The 17,485-nt window shown below is 36.8% G+C and overlaps 1 protein-coding gene across 1 annotated transcript in view; it reads right to left on the bottom strand.

The window, feature by feature from the left end:
• LOC108977611 (transmembrane and TPR repeat-containing protein CG4341) overlaps positions 1-17,485 on the bottom strand; it is a gene marked incomplete at its 5' end in the record, with an annotated part of 222,520 nt that overhangs the window by 40,328 nt on the left and 164,707 nt on the right. Inside the window, 1 exon segment of the mRNA XM_018947377.1 lies at positions 16,896-16,982. Coding sequence (XP_018802922.1) covers positions 16,896-16,982 — 87 coding nt within the window.

Consider the following 17,485-nt stretch of genomic DNA (forward strand, 5'->3'; position numbering starts at 1 on the left):
CTTAACCCCCTGATGACATGTACCAAATACGTGTGAAATCGGTTCACAACCACGCCTGAAATCTCGATTATCACTTTATCATGCGAGAGTATAAAATGTTCGGTGACACCCGAACTTAGCCCTTCCTTACTTGTTACGATTAGCTTCGCGCAGATGCCGCATAACGCTGAAACAGTATTCCTTGTTGACAGTTCGACCGGTCAGAACAAATTCGGAGTGCAAAAAACTCGAAAAAAGATAGTTTACTATTGCTGTCTCTGATAAGGTGATCTCTAATGTAACATTTTTTAAATCAAATCAGTAACGGAACGAAAAATATGGTTTTAAAAGTGAAAAACATGCGACACATTGAAAGTTTTGATATTTAATATTGTCAGAACTTTGTAAAAAAAATATTTAATTATAAAGAAGAATATATTATTTTTTACGACATCAGAACCGATCGAAAAAAGCCTGCCATCGAATGGCTGGATCGAAAGGTGATATGAATACTTTGCAAGCCAAAGACCTCAATTTTGTCTTTCAAAGCGCTTAGTTTGAGTTTAGAAGAATTATTCTGTTTACAAGTTCGAAGAGGTGCAGAGAAACATTCTTCACAAAGTTAGTCTCGGCGGCATTTCGAATTTGAAATGAGCTTGTTAGTACTGGTAACTCATTGAAATTGTATTAAAACTATATAGACTATCAATCAATTCGAAATATGAGCTCGCAGGAGTGTGTTTGCCCGCTTCCATTGGAATAGAAAGGAGTTTGATTTCAATTAGCATCTTGCGTTTAAGCCCTCCCGTTCCTGTGTGCACTATGATAGGGAGATCTCATGAACTATTTTCCATTAGCAAAGTTCATCTTGTCGCATTTATAGGAGTTAATGCTGTAAGGCTCTAACATAATTTGTCAAAATTGTATGGCAGAGGTTGAGGCAAACATCTTATCTCTTCCATTACCTAGTCTTTGCGAGACGGAGATTCAAATATCTTCGTAGTCTTAGGTTCGTCGAACCAGAAGAAGAATGTTAATTTGCTATGAATGAGATATGGCCTATAGGCAGCTTTAGAAGTCATTGAACGAAACCTGCAAGATTTTCATGGAAAATATTAACCTTTGGATATAGAAAACACCTTATTTCCAGCCAACAGAATTTCACTACCGTCTAAGTTTTATATAGAAAAAACATGCCTGCCGTCTTGTTCTTGCTATAGATATCTATAAATAGTCTTTCACAATTGACTTATTTGGAAATATTCTACAGAAATGTTCACGATACTATCGGTGGGTTCATCTTTACTAATTCGATATAATTGATAGTGGATAAATCAACGGTTCGCACGAAAGATAAGATAGGCAGGTCCTACAATAAAATTTAGTTTGAGTCAACCAATGGTGAAACATCGGTATGTATGGGCGAAAGAGCATGAAAATTGAGAATACAGTGTCAAAAAATATTTTCTTCGATGAAGCCAAATTTAATATCTTTGAATCAGAGAAGATCGGGGAAAAGGTTCAGTAAAAAAGTTTACAAACTACATTACGCCAGTCAGTCAGCAGGATAATTGAAAAAAGCGTGAATAATGAGGCCTATACAAAAATGCTGAAAGCTGTGCCCTATTTAAATTTTGATAATGAATAAACAATTAGCCGCATAACCAAAAAGAACTGGATTCTGTGCTTCGGAAGCCGTGGTATGATGAGATGAAGTTTGGATTACTGTAAAAGCTCAGTCGTCGAAGTCAGGACGGATGATCGCATTGTTTGAAGTGGCATAAGGAGATGCGGTAAAGTATTGATTAAAATATTTCCCAATAAATGAAGTCAAATTATGAAAATTACCTTCAGAAAATTCTAATATTAATATTTCTTGATTATTTTATCACTTAACACAAATCTAAGCAAATTCACATGTTCAAAAGTTTCTTGCATATTTACTTTAGCTGTTAATTAATATTTTGTTATTGTCCACTTTTTTATATTCACTACTGTAAGTCTCTTTTATACAAATTAACATATGACTAAATGTTTCCAATTTGTTTCCAACAGTCGTACTGACACACATGTCTATGTAGACAACTATTCCCACCTCACTTGCACGGTCACCACAATATTTTTGTGTGTCTTCTTCAACACTTCACTTTATGTCTGTCGCGTTGTCGCCGCTCTTCAGCTGTAAGCAATAAGAACTTGTTGGAAAACTTCTTTATAATTGTTTTAATTTGTTTAGCGCTTTGGTTGATTCAGCGACATTGAGCGGCGCGCAAACTTTTCGCACGTTAAAATAGTCCATTAGGAAAAGTTGCTGCAAATATGTGGATAAGTTTGCAAAGTTGTCATTTAATTTCGTTTCTCCTCGCCTTTCTTCGAGACGCTGCTTCGCTTTTTTCTCTTTAATAGCTAATTAAATCAACTAACTGCAGCGCTTTGATAAAATATAAAATGAAACACGATTTGTTTGACCGACATGGCACTATACTTAATTAGAAAGTTTAAAAAGTCCAAGTTTTAACTGTGAAATTGCATAGAGGCATATTAGGATATTTCAGCCAGCGAGGAAAATATTGTCTCAAGATTTGTTTAATAAAAGGTTCAAGAAAAAAATTTTTAAATCGAAAATATTGAGGCTAGTTTGAGCATATGAAGAATGCGGTGGCAAATATATAGCTGATAGCTATTATAGTTATCCTAAGGCTTCTGATAATTGAAGAAGACAAAATGAAAGTGATAAGAGCTTTGAAGGATAACTGGCGAAACTAGTCTCCTTTTGGAGTTAGATGCGTTTACGTTCAACGAGAAAAGGGGGGCATATTACTTTTAAAGCGACTGCTAACGACTACTTATTTATGGAAACCTATTTTATGGTAGATATACGCAAGGGGTATTCATGCTTCGTACTGATATGTGACGGCTAGAAAAAAAAATATTGTGTTCCTCATTCCATTCACCTGAAAAAGCAAACTTTTGCACAAAATTAAATAAAAAAAAAAAAAAAAAAAAAAAAAAAAAAAAAAAAAAAAAAAAAAAAAAAAAAAAAAAAAAAAAAAAAAAAAAAAAAATTGAAATACCAAAGATATAATTGTAGGAGACTTTATTTGAAAATATTTATATAGAGTTGCCACCTTTTCAAATAAAAAATATATAATTATTTCGCATAAAAACTAAAGAGGTATGAAAAAAAGCTATTTCTTTCTCAAAACAGGCATCTAAGCCAAGCCTTACATAACGATAAGATATATTTCAACCTACTGACACCTTAATTGTATGGATGGTACATCACATTAAATAAAAAATATTTGATTTTTCTTAAAAATTGGTGGTTTTTTTTTAAGAAGTTATATCCTCCTATTTGATGGTTTTCAGGGATTAACGGTTCGTATCTCCATATAATGGCTTAAGTAGGTCCTAACTTTCAGAATCGTTGAATTTTTATACTTGTACGTCTGTATTCAGCTAGATGAGAGTTTTTCACTGCTGAAAGTCGCTTTAAATTCTTAGAAGTTCTTGTAAGGCCTTTTAAACAACTTTCTTCTAAGATTCTAAATAAAAAGCTAGTTATATACGCAGTCTTTTGGGCAGAGATTATGAAGTGGTTTTAACAGATTATTGACGACTATCTTGATTACCTACTATAGGTAGGTAATTATAGAATGTTTAAAATAAAACCATTAAAAAATTTTAACCATTGAAAATCCAAACTTCTTCATCAACCGATGTATGAGGATGGAGTATATGTAAAAAATATCAACCTTGGAACAATATATGTGAAACTGATTCCAGCAGGAGGGAAGCTTCCATGGCTAATGAAGGTATAAGTAAATACGTTTTCTTAAGAAGTCGAAATGTACGAATGAAAACTTAAAATTTGGTTCGAAACCATAGCAATTTGCAATGTAATCAATTGAAAAGTTGAAACAAGTATCTTCCCAGCAAGCATTCCTTTGAGATATTAGGACAGGTTAGTCGTTGTATTTTCAACACATCGTGGATAATTAACTTAAAGTTTAAAAAGTTGGCTTCCCCCTCGAACACTCTTCCATAAACTCCAAGTTCTCTCAACAAAAGTTGTTTACACTTTAATTATGGCCAACTGAGAGGAGTCCAAGCCGAGTCCAAGCTTAAACTAGTTGAATTTTCTTTTGCCCTCTCTTTCGTTCCTCCATAAGCAAACAAGTTTTGTTGATACTTTCTTTTCGAATGTCCAGCTTTTAGTCCAATCCAAACAAAGGTTGAAAAGATAGCTTTCGTTTATATTTTATATACCGGATGAATTGGCTGGAACCAATATTAGACGCTTCAACAATTTTTGTGATATGTTTATAACTCTCTAACGATACATGAGGAACGCTTAATCGAATTCAAGGAATTTTTGGTATTAAAAAGGATAATTGTTTTAGTTGATTAAATTCCAAAGATTAATGTAAGCTAAGCTATATATTAGTCAGGTTAATTGCCTGATCCCTTAGCTGAGAGTGGGATCATTAGACTGTTGTGTACATTCCTCTGTGAAACCAGTGGAGAAACTCCTTTAGTTGAATATCAATTCACGGGAAAACGCTCAGCATCTATCACAAAACTGTTTTGGTTTTTTATGCCTATTTACACTATTTCACCTGGAGGTTTAAAATTATCAGATCCGCAGTGTTTTTATCTTGATATGGCACAAGTGGGTTATTGAAGGAGTAAATGTTGAGATAATTCTATCTCATCTTCTTCTAAACAGCTGATGCCGTTGGCATCCAGTAGGATGTTTAGGCTTACCGCATGAATCCCATTCGAACAGTGCGCAGTCAGCACTTCTAAAATCTGTGAAAGATGAACTTTTCTGAGAGCTAACAGCTCATGAGATTTTTTATGATATATCATGGGACAAAAGGGCACTGAGGGCGAAGAGCTCACTGGAGCAATTTTCTAGGCCAAATGGATCCTGCGACTCAACAGCAGCTGGTAGTTTAGCAATGTTTGCTGGTCTGATAACTAACAGTCCAGTAGTGAACCAAAAGAAGCCAACGAAGCTTCAGCCCATCCTGATTCTGCAGTGATGTAGAGAAAGTAGCTGTCTGAGCAAGTTGATATTAGTCGGTATGTATGAAATTTAACTCCCTTTTCAGTTTACGCACACCACCAATTAGCGTATTTCCTACATAACTATTGTAAATCGTAACCCCGATATATAAAATACGCCCTCAACTCTTAATGTACTTCAACATTTCGCAATGCTACTCAAATTTAATTTAATTTCATATTTTCTTGGCTTAAATTCCTTAACTTTACCATCGTTAAACATTTTCAAATTAAATATTGTAGCAGCATGAGTGCATGCTCGAATGGCTGGCATTTAAAAATTAGGTCAATAAACAGGCATTCACTTTAATTTAATTCCACTCGGTGTACACCGAGAGAAATGTTAGTGAATTGTTTATGGAGTACGCTGTGTGCGGCAAGTGAGCGCAAACAAATAAATATTTACCTTTTGAACAGCAGCCACTTTGCTACAACAATATTCAACAACTGGCCCAAGAGTATTGACTAGAAAGAGCATACAAGCATGCCGAAAACAACCACTTACACGACGGACTGGCGCAAGACGAAGAGAAAGGTGAGAGCGAAGGAGAACACGAAGGCACAGAGGAGGGCGCAGACATGAAGGTGCAGGCGTAAGCCAGGCTGGGGTCGTAGGCGAAGTAGTCGAATAAACCAAAACCAAACAGCAGGCTGTTCTTACTCCTATTTTACATGATCATCATATTAGAGCGGCAACATGTTCAGGTGGTGCCACTGTCAAGCCGAGTACAGCTGCTGCAAGGCTTAGCAGACTCAACGGCACTAAACAAGGCGAGAGAGACCATACCAATGGTGTATCTTATATTCTCCACTGCTTTCGATGTTGGACTTGTTTGTGAGTCACTATTGCAACAGAATAATTGCCAGTGAAGTAAAACAGAGGCCGAAAAAATTTATTATGCCTGCTTGTAGTTTTGCCCCAACTCCCTAACAGCTTCGGCACTTTGTATTTTGGTGCTTTGTCAACCGTTGTACACCAGCATTACTGGTGTATGCGGTGTATATTGGCGTGGTGGTTTTTGTTTAGCTGCGCTCTATGCTTCATTTCAAACGTTTTGCAGCAAAACCAACAATAATAAATAGCAGAAAACAACAAAAACCAAAAAAAATAAATAAAATAAAAAATAAAAATAAAAAAAAACAGAACAACAACACACGCCTCTGGCAAGTGGGGCGCATTGCAAGTAAGTGAAATTCAATGTTGTTGCTCTGAAAAATATTGTGAAAATATTTCCGTAAATTCTGTTGCATACTTGAGGGCGTTTATTGAGTCGATGCTGCTACTGCTGTTTGTGTCGCTATAGCTTTCTCTACGCGCCTTCTCTAGTCGACKTTGTTGTTATTGTTGCTGTTGTTGTTCGAATGTTGTAACGTATTTCACTTAGCTGCTCCGTTATACTCGTATACGCCCAACTCCTGCTGTGGTTCAATGCTTGGGTGCTATAAGTACGAGGGGACGGGGAAAATCTGCTGGCAGACACACTTACATACACATACACAAATATATGTGCACAGGAACCATTTATAACAAAAACGCATTTTTACAAACATACATATATGTGTGTAGTCTTGTTGGACTTGGTTGGTTGGTAGTAACAATAAAAAGCAACATAATGCTAACAGCTCTTATGTGGACACACAAATAGATACAAAAAATTTTGAGTGCTGTAAAAAATCAATGTTGTTGCATGACCAATTCAGAACTAGTGCGGTTTTTATAAATTTGCCATTAGTTACAAATTTGCAAGGACCCAGTTAGAATATTAAATGTTATCAAAATCAAAAATTTCTCAACATCTGTTTGATGCCTGGAACCAGTCGGTAGCAGAAAATTAAAGAAAATGTCTTGAAGACCTCCGAAGACCATTTACGTTAAGTTCACACGACAGCCGGGTATACGTAACTGGAGTAGACCCCGACTTCAACCGGCCAAGGACTGTCAACTGGTCAGAATTCTGCCGCAACAACAACCATTTACGTAAAAATACTTCTAAACTCAGCGAAGCGAACTGCTCACTAAGTAATAACTGTCGAGCTGTTCGAATCTCTTCCTGTAGGCACTTGTTTGTGACGGAACCTTTTACATGAAACTTCTACAGGGCTTAACATAAAGTCCAAACGAACACCATGCCGTTCAGGAATTCAGCTAATTTTTAGATCATGTGATCGAGCATGTGATTCTAGAAGTTAAATTAGCAACCTTCACATAAACAGAGCTCGATCTGCCTGTAAAAACTAGCGAAATCCTCAATCAATTACTTTATGGTTAGATTAAATGAGGTTATGTTATTACCAACTAAGACCCTTGAGGACCCCCGAACACAAGATTTGTGTAATAAGACTTATGAGCTCTTTGCTAAAGTCCAAAGTCAGCTCCTCCCTAAGTAATACCTGAAACTATTCCTGTAGGAAGTGTAGTGTGACGGGACCTCTCGCTGGAAGCTGAAGCAAGACTTTACTGACATATGTCACAGACATGCACATTCTACTGACCAGATATGATACGTATACGATGGAACGTTCCAATAAACACCTAACTTCGTTCAGAGAGAAACAATAAACAACAACGCTGGCGCTGAAATTAGCTTGACAGCTTGAATTATGTTCTGATTACGGTGACAGCTTAAACAATTACCAATTCAGACCAAATACCGATGTTACCGATATACCGTATATAAAACTATTTTTCTTGTGGTAAAAATAGCATGCCTTTCTCCTATTGCACCTCAATACCTGACCATCTTCCTCAAAAACAGGGTTTATTTAAGCCTTGCACAGGCAATAATGAGAGCAATGAAGAGGTAGTAGATTTATTAAATAGTACGCATACAAAATACAGCTTGTGCAAGAACTGAAACCGCTCGAACTACATACTCAAGCGACATCGCTTCGCTCTATGGTCTCTTGAAGAGTTCCACGAAGATCCGACGCTTCGTTCAACGATGATGCCAATTTTTGGCTCAATGGGTATGCAAGCAAGAAAAATTGCCACATTTGGGACGAAGAAGACATTTGGCAACCTAAAGAAATTGAAGAGCTATCATATCACACAGAAAAAAGAACGATTTCTTTAAAATGATGCCTGCGATAGTGTAACCGTCAATGACGACCGTTTTCGCGTCATGACAACCGACTATTTGACGTCTGAAATTGAAGCTCTTGATCTTGCCGACATTTAGTTTCAAAAAGACGGCGTCACTTCCCATACACCGCTTGAGTCAATGGATTTATTGATAGAATACTTCGCTGAGCAGAAAATTTCACGTTTTTGGTCGGTCGATTGGCCACCAAGATCGTGTGATATTACATCCTTAGACTATTTTCTGTGGGATATTTAAAGTCTAAAGTCTATATATATATTTATAAAACAAAGAACGTTCTTAAAATGAAAGTAAATAATGAATCCCTTTTAAATTTGAAGTTCTTGTGTTTGTTCTTTACAAAGTCGAGAACCTTGAAATGGATTAAACCTTACAACCTTTTCTGTCGAATATTGCCTGATTTGAGTTGCCATGCGAGCTAAATACTTTTGTTTGGTAAAAGTAAAGCAAAATGTTTCATCTGATGATAAAAATGGCTCAGATTGGCGTTATTATGTATTCTCATTAGGCGGCGAAAAATCTAAGTGAGGATCTTGACTCATAAAAAAGATCGCATGTTTTGGTCTTATAATGGCTGAGCTAGCTTTTTTTGAGTTTCTTAGTACATAGTGTGTATGATAGGTTACGCTTTAATTTAATTGCATCAATATGCCATAAGTAAAGTAAATTTCTACTCAAAATTAAAGCACGCCTTGACTAGAAATAATTGGAATGCCTTTTTCTATTTTTTTAACACTTCCCAACATTTTTCCATTACCTTTGGAGCACTCCACATCTTCCATGGCACACATGCCCGAACTACTCGACAGAACTTGCGGGTGTGCCGAGACTGAAAGTTGCGCGACAGTAGCGCCATCGTCAACAAACAAACAGGCATCGGGTGGCATTGAATGCGTGCGTTATCGGCAAATTTGCAGCCACAATGTGCACGTTGACGTTGTTGGCTTTTGTTGTGTCGACGACAATACCCAGAGGAATGCCAGCAGAGTAGCGCTTGTATGTGGCATGAGAGCAACTGGAGTGGAGTGCATATGTGTGGGGATATGTTGTAATATGAGCACCTTTATTCCCTAAGAAGCGCATGACAGCGTAGTAAGCTTGCAATTGTGTAGGGGCGGGCGAGGGAGAGGCGCTTGGTGCGTTGCAAAAAAATGCCCGTAAATGTGTGCATATGTGTACGCTCCACACTCTTTGCCACATAACTTTGCAGGCAACTATGCGCACAGAGTATTTGCAACATAAAATTTCACTCCACATACATTTTAATGACGCACACACGTAAACTTGCATATAGAGTATGGTATGTCGGTATGTTTAGGTATGAGCATGGTTTTTGTCTGCTGGTGTACATTTTCCAGTACTGTGGCATCTTGCCTTCGGGGAAATTTAAGATTTTCCGTTACTCTCTCAAGTAAGAATATTCTGCAATATAGTTTCTTGAGCATATTTACACGTCGCATAAAGTTCGTGTGTGTGTGTGTGTGTGTGTTCGCAACTGTAATTGTTGTTTGTCCGTGAAGTGCAACCTTGCTGAAATTAAATGCTCAAAAATGTAAATTAAACTTAGTATCTTAGATAATATTTTGCTGAAGAATTTTGTGTAGTTTTTATATGAGAACTGTGTTACAAATATGCGTTTCTGCTGTGCGAACTTTAACAGAGTTTTATAGTGTTGGGTGCGTAACCTCGAGCTTCAGTCAATGTAAAAATTTTCAAGACCTTTTCTAGCAGCAGGACTCAAGATACATATATCTGAAAACAGATTTGGAGACAGCACTGAAAATATTACTGTGCTAGAACATCAACGGGTATGTTCTAAGTACAACAATTGATGCGAAATTCTTCAAGATCCAATCTTTTCTACTTAAATGGAATGAATTTACTTAGAATAATGTGCAGATGAAAACAAAGTTGGGCTTAAAACTACAGCGAAAGCCATTCAGTACGCCAAAAAAAAAAAAAAAAAAAAAAAAAAAAAAAAAAAAAAAAAAAAAAAAAAAAAAAAAAAAAAAAAAAAAAAAAAAAAAAAAAAAAAAAAAAGAATCTGACTCGACACCCTCTTAAGCAGCTAGTTAGAGCCAGAAATCTGTTCATACTCCTCACACACGAATTATTTCTCTGTTTTCATTGAGGAAGCTGAGGAGATTTGACGTTGTGAATTCTTTTTAAGATTTCATATGAAATTTTGTCACACAGTTTGCGATGCATTCATTACTTTCGTTGCAATTACAAAGACTTAACTCGAGTTGCCTCTATAAACTAAGAAAATCCTCGATTAATAATGTTCTGGTTACTGTAACAGATTAAAATATTATCAATTTAGCCCAAATATTGACGTTCCAAATATTTATCTTACATGCAATGGGTCACCATGGGATATCAAACGTACTCAAAATACCTTATCTAAAAACATTTTCTTATGGTCCAAACAGCAGGCTTTTCTCCTTTTGCCCTCCAATACCTGATTCCCAAACAGGAATCCTTGTACAGGCAATCTATTGTGTTTCCTTGCTGACGATAATTTTGATTTAGGAAAACTGTGTTGAGGTTTTTAAGTGATTTTGAAACATTTGTTCAGAAAACTTGTGGCTTCAGTGCATCAAACGTCGACAGGAGTGAGTCCTAAGGTTATTATATACTTTCCAGGGCTTTGAATATTTTTGGTGGAAAATTATTAAAACCTTTTTTATTGATAGAACAGCCTTATTTTCATTTTTAAGTATATAAAGCACAATTTTAGTCTATTTATCGGAACACTAGAGCTGATGTGCATACAATCAATATATATCTGGAACATTTATACGAATGAGATACTGTTTTGTACTGCTGAAAGACCCAACTTTTATGAGCAACGAGTCCCACGACTACCAGAATTCCGAACTAAAGGTTTGGTACAGATTTTTATCCAAAATTCTTTCCATAAGTGAAATGATTTAGAAGAAGATGTTGGTGACAACGCAATTTTTTTTATCATTTTTAACTAGCCTGACACAAAATATAAATCAAGTGTTTACATTTGCTTAACCTGTAAAACTATGTCACCTAATTCAGCTGGCCTGTCGAGCCAGCCAGAGTTGTTTCACAGTTTATAGCTAATTGTAAGTGCCATAAAATCTCTCACTAGGCTTTTAATATTTCTGAGAAACGGAAAGCGTCCTGCTTGGCTTTATGTACTGCCGTTAATATTTATAGCCAATCGTTGTTTTTGTCATTTGCCGCTTATAGCATAGTTCAGGTAAGCGATATAAAACACACACAGCCAGGCAAACTAGTATCCATCTACAGCGATACACCACAGCAGCGTTTGATTGTTTTGTTGCGGCTGTACCTGAGTGCTGGCCGTAAGTTGTTGACCAGGTCAAAATCACAACTTTGACTCAACCACGTAAAATATGCCCCATAAGAAATTGAATATTTACAGAAAACAAAAAATCTTGAACAAGAAATATATAGTGCTGAAGAAATAGTAATATAATTTTCCTAGTGGAGCAGCTTGGGTCAAAGCTTGGGTGGAAAGTTGGTGGCGGGGTATATTCTCAAGAATTTTTTTCGCTTCATCTTCAAATCTTCTAACTATTGCATTGTTCTTCAAGCCGAGGCTGGTAGCGTTAAGCGATTTACTATTCCATTGCACAGCCTCCTTCAGGGAAGTGACCATCCACTCTACTATCAGAATAGCGATGGTAGCCTTGAGCTCATTAACTATACGTTCAGGTCTGGTTAATTAATGCCTAACCTCGTTATCAAAAGCATCAAGTCATTTTGGGAAAATACAAGTATGGGTGCCAAGTCTCAGCGGAATCGCAGGTAACTGTAAAACTGATGAACTGACAAAGAAAGGTTCTACTACTTAATGGATGAACCTCGCGGGAGCTTGCTCATCTCTGAGCTACCATCGGTTCGATCGTAAGAGATCCACTGAGCTCTTTGCCTCAGTATGAATTACCCACCAAGTTATGCAGGTTCTACCAGGTCAACTTGACAGCAATTTGTTTGCTCTCAGACCAACAACAGCTAAATTTTGTTAGCTTCAGGAAAATACATTTTTCAAATCGGATATAGCGAGTTCTCAGAAACCGCCTGTTATGTATTGCGATAGGTTAGGTAAATCTGGTAGGCCAATAAGCCACCCATAGACTAGTTTTGGTCCTTTGCGATACCAGATGGAGTTCACTTGATAGGTCCAAGAGGAGTCATCATCCTTTAGGCAGGTTAGTATTGTGTTAGAAAAGAGTACATAATTTTGAGCATTTGGTCTATGTACCTGGATGTTACAGCATGCTCAGCCTTTAGGTTTCTTTGTAAAGTTATCAGCAACTAGGCAGAGTACCAATTCGGCTGCAAGGAAAGGTTTAATAGTAACAATATGCATGAGGATAACTAATTCTGAATATCGATTATGCTGGCCAACTACTCGCATCCAACCGAAAACGTTCTTCTACATTCTAGTTCATTGAGATTTGATATTTAACACCTTCTAGTAGAATTACAGTTACGTAAATACGCTAATTTATCTTGGGACCATGAATCATGGTTACTTAATAAAGAAAGAAATATATTTAATGAAGGTTTTGATTTTGATCAGCTAATTTGAACGGCAGTGATATGCTATAGCAATCCGATATGAACATTATTTTTGCATATTATAGCGCAATGAACATTATCTTGGAGAGAAAAGAACGTGTGAAAAGTTTTCAGAACGATATCTCCTGCGAATAATCTGATGGTATACTATACTTAGCGGAGACAGAAGAACATGGCTAAGTCGTTTCAGCTCGTTAGGCTGATCATTTATATAGTTATGAATATATATACTTCTGTGGACGCTTCCTGCTGGCTGTTGCAAATTTCGTGTCTAACTTAATATAACCTGTTCAGGGTATAACATATTGAGTGCCATATCGCACATTTTCGTATGACAGCGATTTTTTTATTTTTAGGTCCAAAGTAAACAAAAAAGCAGATCGGGAATGGCTCAGATATAAATAAAATATTTATAACCCCTTTCTAACAAAAACCAGAGCCCAGAGAACATTTTTGTCAAATACGCTTGGCACTCAATATGTTAAAGTCTCATTGTAGGAATAATAATTGCAGTACCTTATTTCAAGCAATATTCGAGAAGATTTTTGTTTACGTCCAACCTTAAAATAACCAGAACTTCAGTTTGTAAAATGTTTTCTTTAAAGGTGTTGTTACTAAATCTCAAATCTGCAGGACTGCTGTCTTAAGCAGTTATAAATTACCGTGCTGACTGTCTGTCAGGGTCAGCACTCGAGCGTGCATACAGGAGAGCATAAAATATTAGTTTCCTTAGTCCTCTTCTCAATGACGTCTGTCATAACATGCACGTCGGTGCTTAGAAGGGGAGCGTTGCATTTGAACATTTGTGGACCTTAATTTCATAAACGTATAAAAGCCATGCCAAAATATTATGCTTGCTGCCATTTCCATTTTCCATTTCCACAATAGCCACGTCCACATCCACGGTCATATCCATGCCCACAGATACTTCCTACAAACATTGCCCCGCTGCCGCATGGCCACACTTTCGTTGATGTACGCTCTCTGGCTATTTGGGACTGCAGTTATTTAGTTTATGCCGCTTCGGCTGGCAGGCCTGCTGAAGTGGGTTAGTATGCTTGTGTGTATGGGTCAGAGTGTGTTGTTGTTGTTTTGCCATTTCCTGCAGCTACTTTGCCAACTTGTATTGGCTAATAAAATCGAGATAAGCGCTGCTCAATTGTACTTCATGAATTTACTACACAGGCTTGTCGTTTTTTTTCGTTTGTATGCTGAATTCTCCACTTGAACTATCCTACTTCTGTTGGTATTTGTACGTGGATGTGTGTGGGTGTTTTTATACTCTTGCAACATGTTGCAAAATAGTTTAATAGCTTTGTTTGCAATACATTAAATTGAGTTAGTTATGGAGTTATGTGTATCAAAAGCCTCTGAGAAGAAAAGTGTGTAGTAAAGGGATGGTTTTATTTCGAAATGTCTGCCTGTACATGCATTCGACCACCTGAGATTGTGATAAGCCACGTTAGAGTTGAAATAACTTATTAAAGTTCGTTAAAAGCATTACTTGTTGGGAGCGAGGGGTTGCTAAATGTAGAGGTTGGTATTGGAAAAAGTCGTATGTCGCTGTTATTCTTGCTTACTAAAAATTACTCTCTAAGAAGTAACACTAACAACTTTGACTTTTGTGGTAATGTAGGTTAGAATAGGTCGTAGGGCTGATCTAAAAGCAATGGATCTTACTTAGACACATATACTCGTATGTCTTTTGTGTTAACCATAAACTCGACACAAAGTGATCACGTAGCGTTTTGAGGCGATTACTATTAATCCCAAAAGTCAAGCAATAGAAATTGAAAGTGAAACGACTAGTCCACCTCGTCTTCCTCCATAAAACTTGGGCATATAGCGCTTAACAAATTGCTTAGTCGCACCGTTGGGTTGTTGTTGTAATGATTATCAGTCCCCGTTGGGATGGTGAGGGTTATCAGTGTTATCGTCGATGGGTCGCGATTGACTCTGCTAAGAGCCAGTAGTTGGGAAGACACTTTACAGTTCACTTTAGTTCAGAATGTTTTCGCAGTCGCAAAATTTCTGGTTGTTGACCAGCGCTTTTCGAACTCACTGGAGGTTGAAAGATACAGTAGAACGCCGAAACACAATAAGATTTTAGAAAACCGACAAGTTTCCAATCGGACGAAATATTCAAAAAGTTGCCCACGATACCAAACTCATCGACTCTAGAGTTTCCGATGATGAAAGAAGATTAAAGCCATTGTTAGTAAGTTATAGACTCCTTCAGTGTAATATAGCTACTCGGCTATAGGTTAAAGGAGGCTGCACTTAGCAGCAGTAGGATTAATGAAGAGTACCCTAAGAAATCTCCCCCTCCAACGCATCCGTGTAAAAGCTTACTGCGCTTGTCTCTCTCGTCGAAATGTGAGCAGCGGAAAAACCGACTTTCAAGAATTCAATTGAAGGAAGAGTTAATCTTGCTGTGTCCGTGCTCAGAGCCCATCATATACCCAACTTCCCTGAGCCTAGGAGCACACTTCGCAGCAACACACCTACCGGCAATGTCCACGAAGGCTGAGAGGAGTTGAATTTGATCCGATAACATGATCTCTCCAATGACGCGGCGGTTTTTCTTTTCTTCTACTTTCAACAACGTGTACTGAATCGAATACTTTCAAAGCTGGACTGTTCTCATACATCAAGACAACTTGACATAGATAGCTAGCGTCGATTCGGTGACAACCAAGCAGCTTCCTAAATTTTCTTGTACTGAAATCTACTACTATAGACAACTATATTTCGATCAACGGAGGCTTCAATCTTTCTTCTAATAAGTGAACTGTTATAGTTAGGGTCATGCCTAGGAACATGGCCGTGGATAGAGTGGATATTTTCATCAAATGGAATAGTCACGTGACCAGGTTATTCAAAAACAAGAAAAAACGTTAACTCCGGTTGCACCGAAGCTAAATACCCTTCCCAGGTGAATTTCTGTTAGTAACTATGTGTTCAGTTTGTATGAAAGCTATATGCTATAGTAATCCGTTCTGAACAATTTTTTTGAAGATTATATTGTTACCTTAAGCAGTAATCCATGCCAAATTTCGTGACGATACGACGTCAAATGCGAAACTTTTCCATACAAGCCCTTGATTCTGATCGTTCGGCTTGTATGGCAGCTATATGCTATAGTGAGCCGATCTGAACAATTTCTTCTGCTATTACATTATTTCTATAAACAATAGCTCATACCCAATTTTGTGAAGATATATCGTCAAATGTAAAAGTTTTCCATACAAGAACTTGATTCCGATCGTTTAGTTTGTATGGCAGCTATATGATATAGTGGTCCGATATCGGCAGTTCCGACAAATGAGCAGCTTCTTGAAGAGAAAATGACGTTTGCAAAATTTCAAAACGATATCTTAAAAACTGAGGGACTAGTTCGTATATATACAGACAGACAGGCAGACAGACGGACATTTCTAAATCGACTCAGCTCGACATACTGATCATTTATATATATACTTTATAGGGTCTCCGACTCTTCCTTCTGGGTATTACAAACTTCGTGACAAACTTAATATACCCTGTTCAGGGTATAAAAATCGTTTTTTTTTTTACATTTTCCTTAAATCTTGGATATTAAATTCCTATGTAACATTTTTGAAAACCCGCTTCATAGACGCTTGAAAAAGTTTCAAGCATTTTCATTACCTTCGAATTGAGAGAGCATGAAACATTCTTCTCCACCCGCACTTAGTGCTGCCTTACTCGTGCGGTTGTCACTTTTATTTTTGCTGTCTCGGCTGTTGTAGATTTATATTCGCTTAGAATTAATAAATAGGAATTCAATGCACAACAAAAGGCAGCAAATCAGTTGTGATTGTTGTTAGAAGAGAGCTTAAACAAAGTGCTTTGGCGTGGCTCGGACGTCGTAAATCACTATTTTGTTTGCACTTTTTGGTTATGTTTTTGCAAATTTTGCTATGAGTAAGTTATTAATTTAAATATAAAAAGTGGGGCTGGTACAAAAGCTATGCTTTGAATTGCGCAGCTTACAGTCCTAAGCTACAAATTTCCATGCCGGCAAAGAGATAACAGCCATTCTATTTATGCCCATTAAACATATATTTCATGTGGAGTGTATGTGTGCGTGTGTTGATATCGGTTTTAAGGACAGAAAATGAAAATTTGTTGGCAACTCACCTGTCATCGTAAACAAATCCGGCATTCAAGGTATTCAGATACAGCACAAAAGCCAGCGTACAACAACCCAAGCTCGTATAGTCCATACTGCAAATAGAGTGAAGTGATAAAGTGCTATTAGTTGTAATATGCATATATAGAAATTTTTATATATTGATATAGTTTTAGATGTATTTGTTTTTCAATGAGTACAATAAATATAAAATATTATTTTTAATAACACTGCATGAGTATCTAAAACAGACTTTTCGTGTTGAAATAAATATTTGATTTTTATAATAATATCTTCGATCAATAATATATTGTTATTGTTAGTGTTCGCAACGTTGTTTATAGTGCTTAAGTGCCTTGAAGTATGCTACAAATAAAATTGAGTATTTAATGAACCACTCATCTTCGTTAAATATCGATGTTGATTTTTACTAATGGAGGAATAATGTCAAAATCATGTATTTGGCACAAAAAAGGTACCAGTTATAAAATTTATTCCTATACTTTTTAACATTTGGTGATAGCAGTGTATGAATCCTGCAAATCTGCAATAATTGTCAAATGAATCAGCTATAGATAAGTAAAGAAATTGTTTTTTT

The sequence above is a fragment of the Bactrocera latifrons genome, unplaced genomic scaffold, assembly GCF_001853355.1.
Source record: "Bactrocera latifrons isolate USDA-ARS-PBARC rearing strain unplaced genomic scaffold, ASM185335v1 scaffold_92, whole genome shotgun sequence".
Taxonomy (NCBI): Eukaryota; Metazoa; Arthropoda; class Insecta; order Diptera; family Tephritidae; genus Bactrocera; species Bactrocera latifrons.